The following is a 15,074-nucleotide window of genomic DNA, read 5'->3' on the forward strand; positions in this document are numbered from 1 at the left end:
TATAATATTGATAAATATGCCATGCAACAGATCTGGTATGAAAGGAGATTTATGGTGGGGAAGGGATAAGAGGAGAAAAAGGGAGGGTGCCCATGACAGAGACAAAGAGAGACAGAGAGTGGGGGGAGAGGGAGGAAGAGAGGGAGGAAGAGAGAGTCAGACAGCAGACAGACAGACAGACAGACAGACAGACAGACAGACAGACAGACAGGGAGAGAGAAACTAGAGTGCTCTTGGTATAGGTGGTGACATAGGACGTTGTGAGGACCCTAAAGGCTCTGAGGGCAGGCCAGCTGAATTGCCTGCACACCAACATAACCCAGGCTGCTTCCCCCTAAGGTGGAGTTGGGAAAAGTCAACACTAGATGTGAGTGAGAGAGACAGGGCTTTTATAGTTCAGGGTTAAGGGGTTTCCAAATGGGGGATATTATGGGCAAAATAGGCAGGGTTATAGAAGCAGGACAAACAAGTTAGCTCTAACAATCGTTTCAAAGACTTGGTTGCAATGTGGGCATAACAAGGTAGTCATAGGTCCTCATGTAACCTTTTGAAACAAAGAAGGTTGCAAGGCTATTATAAACAGATTTTTGAAACAAAGACATGGTTGCTATACTTAGAACTATAGGAAGTGCTCCCTTTTTCTGAGGAGAAAGGGGGTGAAGGTGGCAGGGAAAGGAGGGAGAAGAGGGGGAGAAGAGAGGGGAGACGAACAGAGAGGAGGAAGGGGAGAAGGAGAGGGGACGATCTGGGGGACAGGAGGGAGGAGGCTGCAATAAGGTTGTAAAGTGAATAAATAAATTATTTTTCTTTAAAAATAAAAAAAATAAAAAAAATTTGTAGCTAAGGTTACAAGAGGGGCATAACCCAGTCTTTGAGAAACAGAGGTTTAATCACACAAACAGGAATGAATCTAGTTTGTCTTTATGATAAAATGGCTCTTAAGGCTAAGATGGAGGCAGGCTGGTTCTTTGCTTCCCCCTTTCCTTTTGGGAGCGGCTCCTTCAAAAAATAAAAAGATCTAGTGTTTCTTTTTTTTTTTCTTTTAAATGCATAGAGTGGGCTGCAAAGGTGACTTGGGTGTTGGAATCACATGCTTCTCTCGCACAGGACCCAGGTTCAGTTCCCAGCACCTACCCAGCAGCTAACAACTGCCTGTGACTCCATTTAAAGAGAAGCCAATATCCTCCTCAGGCCTTCCTGGACACTAGATATGTATGGTACACAGACATACATGTGATAATTCACACTTACACACATAAATATTAAAAATAAATAAATTGTAAAAAAGAAAAATTCTGTTTGCAAAGAAAATCTATCATAGTCATTAAAATTATTTAAACAGAAATCACTTAAAATTGTAGTATTAACTGGGCAGTGGTGCACACCTTTGATTGATCTCAGCACTCAGAAGGCAGAGGCAGTCGGGTCTCTGTGAGTTCACAGACAGACTGGTCTACAAAGCTAGTTCTAGGACAGCCAGAGCTACACAAAGAAACCCTGTCTCAAAAAGCCATCAAGAAAATTGTATATATTTACCACATCATCTTCTCCAAAAGAAATATTGTCATTAAAGATAAAAAAGAAAGAAGATACACTTATGTAAACATTTCACATGCTTCTGTGCTTTAAAACTCATGTTAAAAACAGAAGCCACCCAGATAATACTAAACTTAGCAACTGATCTGTGTCTAGTGAAACAATGCAACCAGTTACTTAAAGAAGAGTCTTTCAATTTAAACACGTTTCTTTCCTTCCAAAGTTTTTTTTTCTGTTTTAGGTAAAAGTTCACTTATATTTAATGCCAGGCTGTAGAAATTGAGTTTAGATGTTTCTTTTTAAATTCAAAAGTTGAACTAAAGTATCCACTGCATTTTTCTACAAGCTATAAATAATTTAGGGAAATATTAAGGTTTTTCAGCTGTTCAGGAAAATCCTAGTATGTCCCAAAATAGCCCCTTGTATAAACATTTGAGAATTTGAAATTGGATCTGCTGTGAGTGCCAGGTTGCTGCTGGTGGCCTATGTTTTATAAGGCCAAATCAGAGCCAACCAGAGCTGGAGACAATCCCCCTGCAGGCAGCATGGTCTGCTGGAGAAGGAACAGGAGTATATCTGAAATGAGCAGGTGACTGAAAGTGCCCCAAACCCAACTGAGAGAGCCTGCTTACTAGCCAAGAATAAAAGAATATTTAAAATTTCATACGAGGCCCTTATGGATATTGAAACAAGCTCATAAATACAAATCTTAACTGGTTTCTGAAATAACGGGTTTTTCCTGTGTGTTTTTCAAGTCAACCCAGCAGCCTTTGCTGCTGATTTTGTCTATAAAATTGCTAGGGTCATAAAGTACAGGTAGGTTAGTGATGCAGCATCACTGGAAATGAGCAGATAGACCTGCTTTGGCCTCCTTTGGGTACCACAGCCAAGAGGGACATCATCTCCCAAAGGACTCATGGCACAAGTGCACAACTGCATACATACTAACAGAAGAAAAAAAAGAAGAGTACATGGAAAAGTAATACAGAGCCTGTTGGACTTGTCCTTGTGGTATAGCAAACCACACTATCAGGTGGTGATTGAAAGGCTAATTTATTGTTTTCTTTGATGGTCTACTATGCTGTCTGAGTGTGGAAACTCTTGTACTAGAGTCATCAGCAAGTAGACAGCAGCATGATTGTCTGCAGCAAACCCTTGAAGCAGCCAGCTACAAGGTCGGGACTCCGCAAAGGAATTCCCTGCAAGGGAGTACGGCAGGCTTTTGTTCTGACCATGTCTACACAGTCCATGTGGCTTGAACACTTCACATTAAGTGTCTGGATCCTTAAGCTAACATCTTACAGTGATTTTTTTTTCCTGTGATACCCAAGAACAACAAATGCAGACTTCTTATGCTATGGCCCAGGATGCTTCACAATGTCACCTTTGCCATATCCTGTTGTTCAGATGATTGCCAAAGCCAACCCCCTGTTCAAAGTAAGGACAATTGCATCTCCCTGATGGAGGCCAGGCAGAGGAGGGACAGAAGATACCTTCTCCTCAGAAAAGGGGAACCCCACCTTACTTGCATACTAATCCACTCTGGCACATCAAGTCACATCAGGACTAAGCGCATCCTATTCCACTGAGGCCAGGCAAGGCAGCCCAGCTAAGGGAAAGCGATCCAAAGGCAGGCAGGCCATAAAGTCCATGTCAGAGACAGCCCCCAGCTCTACTTGCTAGGGGGCCCACATGAAGACCAAGCTGCCCATCAGCTTCATATGTATCAGGGGCCTCAGTCCAGTCTATGCATACTCTTTGGTTGGCCCTGCAGTAATACAGTTTTTGATATTCAGAAACAATTATTTCATGTTATGTGTGTGTGTGTATGTGTGTGTGTGTGTGTGTGCATGCACACGTGCATGTGTATGCATGCCTATGCATATGTGTATGTATGTGCATGCAGCTCTGTGTGTGTGTGTGTGTGTGTGTGTGTGCGCGCGCGCGCGCGCGCGTTAGAAAACCGTTCCTGATGCATTCAGAGAGAGACAGAGATAAGATCTCCCAAGTCCTCTTTGGAGTGATGGACAAGATAGACCTGCTAAGTCAACGCCTGATCTGGTAGTCTCCTGAGCGCTAACTTCAGTAACAATGCCATTGTCCTTTGAGGTGTTTACGTGGCAAGATCAAAGTTGACATTTAAAAATACATGAGTATATTAATGTACAGATACAGCAGTGTACATTACATTGTACATTAACGTACAGAAATGTATTTAAATGTATAGACACAGTAATGCAAATCTAAATAATAAACATAAAGTTACCTTGTCTTCCTAGGGAAAAAAAATGTGCAGTGTGTCTTCTTTTGTATCTCGCTTTCAACCTCACTTCTACCAACTGAGAATCTCAGGAAAATAAAAAACACAGGTACACTGAAATATCTATAAGGCTGACCGACCAACTAGAGCCTTGGAACTGTAGAGTTGGAATGCTGCAAGTCTGAGGCCAAATTACCTTGAGTTATCTTTAGTCCTTGAATGGTCTTGTTTTGCCCATTCCAACCTAACGTCTTTGTGACCATCAGGTAAAACCTCTGAAGTGCATTCTTATGCTGAGCACTAATTTTTACCGAGCCAAGAGTCAAGCACGTCATCAGATAACATCTAAAGCCTGCAGTATAGTTTCCATCAGTATGCTTTAACTCATGCCTTGATTTATAATTTTCTTTTATTCTGTGACAATGACAGTTCCCAAGTCACAGTCACCTCCTTTTTGGCTCAGAATAAACTCTCTTCATTCCTTTAGATGGGAGCTACATTTTACATAAAAATCTCTAAAAGTTGCACAGCCTCCCTTCAAGTGGACGGTCCTTGTTGAAATCATTACTGCCCAGGTTGCTGCTGCATCTGTTTATTTGGTGGGTTCTACCTTGGAGGGAACGTGCTTTTGTTTTTAAGCTGTTGATTGATCCCTCTCTGAAGGTAGCATCCAATGAGCTGCTCTGCAGGGTCTCTGGCTTCTGGGGCTTACATTCCAGTGGAAGAAACAGGAAGTGATGGTGCAGTGCCAGGGCTGAGGCTTTGAAAGCCTGAGAAAAGCCAGCGATCCCATCGGAAGTAGGGCAGAGTGTAGACAGAAGAGTGGAGTCTTCCTGGAAGAAGGAATGGGACCTGGAAGATGGACTGACTTTCCTGTGTGACTAGGAGCCAGATCTGAGTTCCAGACGAAAGGGGGAGCATGCATAAACCTTACAGGAAAGAGGGAACATGGTAAATACAAGATTTTTATGGAGATCGAGTTTAACTGTATGTACTAAGAGAGGCTGGAGATGAAGACAATGGTGAGGTGAGGAGTTTCCATGGTCTTAAACCCGATATACATGATTCTTCCAGAGAAAAATAGAGAGTCACTCAAGGGCTCAAAGAAGAAAAGGATATGATGGGTTTATTTGCATTTTAGACAAATCATTAAAGTTAAAGAAACTGGAGACATCAGGAAGGCTATCTGATCTCTAAATACCAGAGGACCCTTCCTGGAAAGTGTCAGAGAAACCTCAAAAAGTCTGAGTTCTCGAAATTTAGCACTTAGGATGGGATCAAATATTTGGTTATTTATTATAATTAAAGAGTGAAAAAGAAAGAAAAACCTTTGAACTCTCTCTTTGTGATGAAGCCCAGTTCATCTCTTTCTTTAGCGAGTGATGGAAGCACATGTAAAGAGTGGTTTATTAATATGTGCCAGAAGAAAAATGTTATATGTAAGCTAGGATCTTACCCCAGTGTGTGAAAACCCAGCACCTTACTTTACAACCACAGACACAGAAAAACATGTAGAGTTTTCTTTTGTTAGCCTAACCATGGCAAAGCCACCTACTCCTAAGTATTATATTAACATAGTAAATTTGTCATGATAATAAATAATTTCAAAACTAGAAAGACTAAAGTTCATCTGTTCAAAACTAGAAAATAATGAAGATTTTATAGTATCCAAAATATGTAGTTTCATTTTCCACTTTTAAATTTTAAATTATAACTGAGGCACTTTCTGTTCTTTTACATCATCTGTGAAATTGGGTGACCTACTTCTTATTTCCAGTGTGCAAGTTCATATGCGGTGCTGTGTTCTGGTGAAAAGCCATGACTCGGGGGAGCATGTGGATTCTACAGGTGAACCTACCGTGTCTGTTTTGCTCCATGGGCATATTCACAACTTAAATTGTTATCCCCCTACAACAGACCAGCTCTTTCTTCAGCATTGTTCAGAGAATCTTCTTTTAGTAGTCAGTAGTAGTTAATGTGGAGATTTGTGGCTATTTGGGGGTACTAAAAATAGTTGACTTTTGAGTCTCATTGCTCAATCCTAGATATTAGAATCACATGACCACTTCCACCGCTCAGGGTACATCATAAGAGAGGGGACACAATGAATGTAAAGGTAGTGAGGGTGGCCATGAAACCTGTTTTCTAAGCATGCCATGTACACTGCACTCAGTGATCCCGCAGGAGCTATGGTTACCTTTTCTAGACTGAACCATTCAGCATTCAGTCATGGATGATGAAGAGGACCATAGAGCCCTGGCTTTCTCCGCTGAGTTATGAACTACTGGTAGCTGAGGTTGCTAAGGGAGAAGGATGTAGCTACTAGCTTATACCCATGCCCATGCAGGCAGTCTTGGTTCAACCTAGTACGTCGTACAACAAAGCAAAACAGAGAGCTACGATGCGAGATGAAGAGTTACTAGGAGAGGTAAGGTACAGATAGAGATGAAGGGGACGTGGGAGGGTTGGGTGGTGTGACCAGGGCGTACTAAATAATGCACAAAATTATCAAATAGTAATTAAGCTTTTATACTTTTTTTGCATGTTGAGGGGCCTCCCTAGCCACCTGGATGCGGTGGCTTGAGAGCACTGAGAAACACCAGCACAGTGAGGTGTGGCCCTTTATTACTCAGCCACGATACATTTAGCACATGGTTAGATATAGGCATTAGTAAATATAACTTAAATCTGTGAGCTCTTGTGTAGATATAGTCATTGAGAATGACGTTAAAATGGAGAGCTACTGGAGGGAGGCTGAAACCTCACTGGTGGAGCCAAGGAGATGGCTCAGCAGTTGTGTGCACTTGCTGCTCTATCAGAAGACCAGAGTTCAGATCCCAGCACCCACATGACAGTTCACAAATTCTTCTGATTCAAGCTCCAAGGGATCAGACGCCCCCTTCTGGCCTCTTCCAGTACCTGCGTGCGCGCACACACACACACACACACACACACACACACACATCACTTTCTTTTTAAACTTCTCTGATAAGGTGAGACTGGTCAACAAAAATACTTTTTAAAATGGACTTTGTATTCAGAAATGTAAAATCCCTCCAACACTTTGAAGTATCAGATTGAAATAACCATTTGAAATAATCAATTTAAACACCACCATTTTAGTAGCTATTTCATTTGGAAGGGGCGGCTTTCTTTGGACAGCAGGATTTTAGTAAGTCCACAGCTGGAGACTGTAAACCAGCGTTCATCTTGATTTAATGCTGCTTTAAGTTTATGAAAAAAATGTCCCTGTGTAAACAACAGACATTTTGATTAAACACCAAAGTTCTTATTTTGGCTGTTAAATCAATAATGCAGCTGGCCTCGTAGCAGTTTACATTCTCTCAGAACTGGGCTTCGGTTCAGCTGGGACTGGGTTGACATCATTTTCCAGCAGGTCTAGCCACTCTCAGAAGTCAGGTTAGGAACACTCTTTGCAAACCAGCCCCATGATGCTGAGCATCCACACATTCATCCAGAGGGTCTCACCAACGCCAGAGCTCAAAATAGCACAGGCAGTCCAGAAATAGCATCTCAGCAAATGGGGAGTTTACTAGTACAGACTTCTATGGCAATTGCTCAGTGTGTGAGATAAAGACCTTAGGTGATGATGTGTGTGTGTGTGTGTGTGTGTGTGTGTGTGTGTGTGTATGTTTCACCTGAAACCAAGTTTGGATTTCCTCACATCTCTTGCTTTCTGTGGCAGATCAACTAATGTATAATTCTAAGGCAAAGGATTAGTTTTCCTAAGTAGGATACCTGAAGCCCCTGCTGCCTTCTCCTAATAAGGAGCCCAGGCAGAACTTACTCAATACTGAGACACTGACAATGAGATCTTAGATTTAGGAGTATGTTACAAAAAAAACCCCTGTATCATATATTGAAAAACAGAAGATCACACCATTAGTATATGCAATTATTTCTTAAAGGCAATTGAACAGATCATAAAAGACCCTGTGGACATAGGAGAATACTAATTGAAGGTTTTCATATTCAGAGTTAACCACTGTAGACTGTGAAAGTGTTGATAGAAAATGCTGAGATATATATAGGATCATTCAATAATTAGATTTTATGTGAGAATGGTCACCAGGAATCCTCTCCAGCAGCAAGACACTCTTGTCCAGCTGGCTAAATAGAACTACTCAAGAGCTCAAATTTAACGACAGACACTGAGAGCCTTCACTCTGAGGAACTCAAGCTTCTCACCTGCAAAAATTCCCTGACATTAGATCCCAGAACACGCAAGATGGTGTCATAGCCAGACTCTTGACAAAAGACGAAAAACATCTTCCCAAACATCTGCAGGATTTCACCAGCATTGAGGTCTGTTTTGTAGGTTAAATAAGAAAGAACAATAGGCAGAAGATGGTTAGTGAGAGGAATAAACACAAATGTATATGAAAATGATTTTAAAATATTCATTTTTTATAGTGTAACCAGCATATTACAATGAATCCTGAGAGGACTATTTGCTAACAGGTTAATGGTATAATTTCGACTATTAGCAATGCAGCCATTTTTCTCAACTTATACAGTAACATGGTCAAGTTTAATAGTTTATAATATATATATATTTAGTGTTTGTGTTTTTAAAAAAAGATTATTCAAGTCAAAGACACAGGGCAGCAAAATGGCTCTACCAAGCTTAGTAACCAGAGTTTGATGCCCAAGCCCCACATGGTAGAAGGAAAGAACTGACCCCCACAAGTTCTCCTCTGACCTCCACTCATGTGCTGTGGTACATAAACATCTGTATAACACACACACACACACACACACACACACACACACACACACTATAAAGAAATTTCATAAGTTACTCTGTTGCAAAATAACTTTTCTTTATATAAGCATGAACATTTAACTACTTCTTGCATATAGTGTCAATCCTAATATCCTTTTTTCTTAACAACTAATGGTTAATATTTCATAAACCTTAAGTATATACTTCTTAGGTATGAATTTTGACTCATACCTACTCAACACACAAGTGCAACAATTTATTCAACCAATCTTATCGAAAATACACACCTTTTATTTTGGATGATATAAACAATTCACGGGAAACCTCTTAGACACAAATTCTAAGAAGCAGATCTCATGTGTCATCAGTGAAAATTCCTTAAGAGTGCGAGGAGGCTGACAAATGGAGTCTTTGGCAGAGTGCCTTCTCGCAAGTATGATAACCCGCATTTGGACACCCAGTACTCATATCATAGCCAGATGTAGTGGTAAATTCTGCGGCTCTGGCATTGGTGGGTAGGAGACAGGTGGCGGCTCACTGGAGCTTGCTTGCCAACTACTCATCTAGCCAAATCGTGAGTTCCAGGTTTAGGGAGACACCCTCTCTCAAAAAGTAAGGTGGAGCAACTGACCAAAATACAAAGCTGTGGAGCCAAGTTCAAACTTATACATCTAAAACACGAGCATTTCAGGAGAGGGACCAGAAAGACTGTAGGAGCCAGAAGAATAGGGAGTTTTCTGTGTGGGATTGTGTCTGAAACTATACCCATGAAGTCCCACCATCATGGCTGCCTAAACAGAGGAAGAGCAGAAGAAGGATGACAGCAATAGACATGCTAATGTGGATGGGGGCGGAGCTCATGAGGGTTCAACCCTAAACAAACAGCTACAGGCAACTAAGAAAAGCTGAGAGCAGAAGAAACCGTATGTATTATAAAACAAAAGAACAAAAGAAAAGAGACCACCAATTAAAAAAGAGTGGGTGGGGCATATGTGGGAGGGCTTAGAGGGAGGGAAAGTAATAATAGGGAAATGATACAATTTTAATCTGAAAAACTTTTTAAAATATATTTTTTAAAAGTAAGAATGATTGACAAAAGCACCTGACTTTCTGGCATCTAAACACATGCACACGCACACTGTACATGCACATACACACAATTACATATGCCTTACACACAAAAGATGAAGTAAAAATATATTAATAGAGTTTGAACATATTTAAATGACATTTATAATATAAAACAATCCCTCAGAGTTGCCTTACTTTATCACTAAATTCAAAATGTGTGTTATTGCTTCTTTAGCTCTACCCTTGATCTGAACAGATATTTCAGTTTTATACATTTGAAAAATCAACATTTTAAAAGTTCATACCATATTTTCTTTCATAATTGCTGTATCTGTTTGTTTTTGTTGACCGTCTACCAGTTTTGTTTCTAATTCATAAATCCTGCCAAGTAGAGCTAAGATCGCATGTTCTTCCGTGCACACTTCAGTCCAGGTGTACATGAGGCCCTTGGAACATTAATACTCAGAATAACCTCACTCCATGAGACCTGCTTGAATTACATCAATGAATTTCATTTATCAATGAACCTCCTCTCTCTTTCTGCCAGTATTTCACACAGCTTATTATTATAACACACGTTTAAGAATAGTGTTTTCTGTACACCACATTCGAATGTTTACTCTACAGTGTAGCTGGACCTGAAAATTTTATGACTGTATTTGTAAGGTTTTTGTTGTTGTTGTTGTTGTTGTTGTTGTTTTGTTTGTTTTGTTTTTGTTTTTGTTTTTGTCCATATGGGACTTTGCACAGGGAGGGAGCTTCCATTTTCTGTTTGCTAAACAGCTCATACCAGAAGAGCAGGCTTCAGCAGAGCCCCAGCCTAGCATAACACAAGTATGTCGCCCCGCAACAGGTCTTCAATGAATAACCTGCATAATCGTACACTGTGCTCTCGGAGCACACATTCCTTTAGGCACCTATGTGTAGCCAATCCAGAGAAGGAAAGATGGGTTGAACTTACTGAGGACTTTGCTTGCAGCAGCCACCAAGTCATATGTTTTGGAATCATCATATATTATTCTGACAAGAAATTGACCTTCCTCATCCAGCTGCGCCTCTTTCCTGAAGGAAAATGGAAGAGTGATGGAGAGAAAAGTTAAAATAAGAGTATCTGGCAAGATTAGGACTGTGTGAATAATGGATCTATTTTTGAAACAGGATTTGTGGAGGCAAAATTGCTTACGTTGACACTGTGTACCTAAAAACGGAGTGATTTAGGAGGAACTGCCGCATGCTTCTCCCCAAATTAAAACGATCCATTCAACTATATTTTAGGACTCCCGTGCATAATGCAATGCAACACAAAGTTATGTTTGAATTGAGAAATAGTAAGTATTTGTTGATTCTCTACAGGTTTGGAGCGCTGTACTAGGAACTAACGAAAGATACAGACTAGAGCCTTCTTTTCTTGGAACAAAGGCGCTCTAGGAAGAGAGGCATGCTCAGGTGAAAATGCACTGATGAAAAGAGGAGGCAGGGCATGTGAGCACTGACTTCAACCTAGGTAACTGCTCAGGTAAATGAAACAGCCTGCTGAAACAGGGCTGAGGGAGGAGAAGGCCTCAGGGAGGACAAGGAAGTTTCTGGCCTGAGCACCTATCATTAGTAGCTGACTGGAAAAGGCTGTCTGAGGTGGACTGGGGGCAGATCAAGAGTTATGTTTTAAACACATGCTTGGAGATTCTGAGTGGACTGGTCACATCTTGTCATGTATCTTTCACATAGGGAACACAGTAGCTCAAGCCACACACGGTTGGCGCAAGGAAATGTTACTTATCACTTAACAGTCTTCAGGAGTCTATAAATACATTTATTTTGATAGGATTTGGATTGCTTCTCTCAAATTGGTGTCCCTGCAGTGGAGGAAGCCATCCTTCAAAGCCTGCTGGGTGGAGACAGCACAGACAAGTTCTCAGACAGCTGTCTCCATGTGAAATTCGCACACAGTGTGGGGAGCCGTCTCTGACTCAACCCACCTCACTGTACCAAGACGCTGCAGTGGCATGTTCAAGGCTCGTCACAGGTTCTCTTCTCTCAGAAGTGGTTCAGTCACAACAGCAGCTCTCTCTCTCTCTGTTTGCTCAAAGGAAAATTTCCCCGGTGGTGCTGAGTCTGCTGCCCGACCCAGCGTGGAAACATTCGTAAACACAACCTATGTCCTTCAGAGCACATAACTCACGGCTTGCCTATAATTATACGTAGCTGGGATGTTGTTCATCTAGTAGTCAAAGGGTCCTGAATCCAAGTCCCAGCACAAAGAAAACATGGCTTCAGGGCTCATAATTTATTACTTGGGTAAAGGGAAGCAAATCCCATATATAGCATAAGCTTTTCTAAAATTGGTGGCAGAAGGCATTCCCCTGCCCTGACTGTGATGACACAAACTCATGAAGCTTTATGTTCTAGCCCTTTAAAGCAGTACGTATTAATTAATATAGAAATCTATATATTTGCAATCTCAATTATTGAGACATATGTCAAATGCAGTCTTATTCTACGTCCCAAATATACATATCAGGTAAGAGGAACATAGTTCTCCAAAGAGCTTACATCTTCTTAATATTAAACATTGGCACAACATAGAAAGATGCTGGACATAAAATGTACAGATGTATATCCTTTGGTAATTCAGTGATTGAATTTATGAGTTCTTATTGCTGGTTATAAGAATCCATAAAGCACAGGAAAGAAAAAAAAACTAAAAGCAAAATGACAAGTTTCCCTTAGCCTGAAATAACTACTGTCAATATTATATCAAGTTTTCACACTTGAAGACATAATGATTTTAAATGCAGCCAGTTTCAATGTCATAGTTGATGGCTATCTTTTCAGTTCAGCAAATACTCTTGGATAACATGACTGCACACATTTCCATTGTTTCAATACAGTGAAATCTTGGCAGTGAGGTAGAATGATTTTATTTTCTTCCACGAGTATATATAATAATATTATGACGAGTGTATGTGTAGCTAATTGTATTTTTATATAGAAACAGAATACATTCCTAGGAATGGAATTAACTGATTTGAAGAACATGACTATGTCAATTTTGTTATTTTTCCCATCAGTCTTTTATTAGGAACTAACACTAATGTCCACATGGGAATTTAGAAACATCTAACATAAAATACACTAATAAGATATGCATATGTATTAATCAAGTCTACAGTAAAATGTATGCTAATTCACCATAGTCACCATGTTTTATTCCTCCAAATGAATTAAATCAAGTCATCTAATTTTTATAATAAGCTTAGTTTCTATCCATGGTAACCCTTAAATGAGTGAGAAGAGTCCACACTCCCTAGGCATAGACTGGAGAAGCAGGGGTTTTTTTTTTTTTTCTTCACCCAGAGAAATCAGCTAGCTAGGTCAACTACCAACCAGTCCTACATCCTCTGTTTATTGAAACAAGGTCCTTTATCTCCTAAGCATTCCTTCCTAAATTGACCCTCGGTCAGGGTCCCTGGAGGGGGCTAAAGGCAAAGTAAGCAAAGTGCAGAGCAGGAAGTGTCTCCTTGTGGAAATGTCATGCTGAATTCCACTAAATTATTAAGACACTTAGAACTCCTTATTTGCATGCTGCTCAGACGCCTTGGGGAACGTCCAGTTGCTTGTTTTCTTTTTTATTCCCTGCCCCACAAGTTTTTCCACACATACCCAATGCCTTCTAGGCTCCTTTTCAAAGTGTTTTGGTATTTCAATAAAGAAAACTAAGAAACTATACCGGCCGTTGCTGACCTATGGTATTGTAACTGGTAGAAAGAAGTTACATGTTAAAAAAAAACAAAACAGTTCAATTCCATACTATGTTATAGGAAGATCCTCCTCTTCAGGATAAGAGGAGAAGCGAGGCAGAACAAGAATGAGGAAGACACAAGAAGCAGTGAGATTCCACAGGAGTGTCATTGGGGTCTGCAGACCTAAAGTGGTGCCATTGCTGTCCGCCATTATTCCCCCAGCCTACGGGAACCAGTTCCCTCCTCCCTGCAGCTTCCTTATCATCTCCTCCCACATTCAGGAGAAACACTAACTAGAGAATCACAGACGTCCTCCCCCCGCCCCCCCAGTTGTGGCTGGTTAACAAATTAACCCAAGCAGGAGCAATGAGAGATGGGGGCGCAGGTGGTACAGCCTAAAGAAGCTACCAGAAATGCCCTGTCAGTGCTCAGCACCACTCTTACCATCCAGAAAAATTCATATTGGATCAGGCTTCATGTTTCCTAATGCCTTAGCCTCCATTTGGTACAATGAGGTAATTAACTCTCACCTCAATACTTTCCATGACAGACCCCCCCCTCCAATACCCTCAGTCTGTGTTCTTCACAGAAGTTCCCCCCCCACACACCAGCACCTTCAGTCATTTCTCTACTTGACAGACCCACCATATTACTGGGTAGAAACTTCAATGGCTCTCATGATTTCAATTCTGCCAAACATTCTATAAATAGATGGAGATACTTTTTTTCCCTTCAGTTGCTACCTGACTGACACTTGTGGAAGGCGACCCGCAAATGAAAGAGAAGGTAGGAAGCAAGCTAGCAGATGAATTACCTAAGCAACATACGTAATTCAAGACATGGTGCTTTAGAGTTCTCCATCTCTTACATTGTTGGCCCATAACACATAAAGCATTTGCTTTTAAACCAAGTGCACATCGATATCTACTACATGTACCACTTATAATAATTCAACATGTATTTTTGTGTATACATATATATATCATTTCTTTGGAGCTTGAATTACCCAAATCCAGACACTCTCACCAACTTTTCTAAACTCACTGTTTCAAGTTCATCTTGAACATCAACTTTGTGCAACTTCTGCATCCCATGCAGCGGCTGCTCTGTCTTCTCTACAGTCTTGGTTTACAGGCCTGTCTGGGATGCGTCATTTGAAAATCTCCTAGCATTAGATATTTTAGACATCTATTTATTTATTTATTTATTTATTTATTTATTTATTTATTTAATATCTCTAGGGTTCCCCCCTCCCCAAGTTATGAATGGAACTCCTTTTTTGCATCCTGTGCAAAATGAGGAACTACAGCACTCCTGTGTGCTGAGTCAGAGGGAATCCACTTGCGGGCTCCATCGCACGTCTTCTGTAGAGCACAGCATATGTTCTCTCCACAGTGTAAGTTCTCTCCTGCGGTCCCTCAGAGACGTAGCACAATCAGCCTTTGCCTTACACACTTCACACCCCCTTCATTGGATGACTTAAAACAGCAGAAGAAGGGGAGGGAGAGGGAGTGTCCAGGGGAAGGCATGAGGGGAGGGGCAAGGCAGAGAGGAGGAAGAGGAAAGGTGCAGGAGAGAGGCGAGAAGTGCAATAATCCACTCAAAAGTCCCTATTCAGCATAACAGAAAGCAGGTGTGTGCTTTGCTGATTTGCTGGTGAAAAAAAATTATGAATTCTAATAGTATGTGACTTAAACAATGGCTAGATTCTCACATGGGG

General features: G+C 40.9%; 1 protein-coding gene across 1 annotated transcript in view; it reads right to left on the bottom strand.

Annotated features, from left to right (window-relative positions):
• The window catches only part of GUCY1B1 (guanylate cyclase 1 soluble subunit beta 1), a 42,118-nt gene that overhangs the window by 17,660 nt on the left and 9,384 nt on the right, over nt 1-15,074 (bottom strand). Inside the window, exons 3-4 of the mRNA XM_084768901.1 lie at nt 10,576-10,676; nt 8,006-8,124 (exon numbers count right to left, since the gene is read on the bottom strand). Coding sequence (XP_084625027.1) covers nt 8,006-8,124; nt 10,576-10,676 — 220 coding nt within the window. The remainder of the gene's footprint in view (nt 1-8,005; nt 8,125-10,575; nt 10,677-15,074) is intronic.

The sequence above is a fragment of the Acomys minous genome, assembly GCF_964271855.1.
Source record: "Acomys minous genome assembly, chromosome: 19".
Taxonomy (NCBI): Eukaryota; Metazoa; Chordata; class Mammalia; order Rodentia; family Muridae; genus Acomys; species Acomys minous.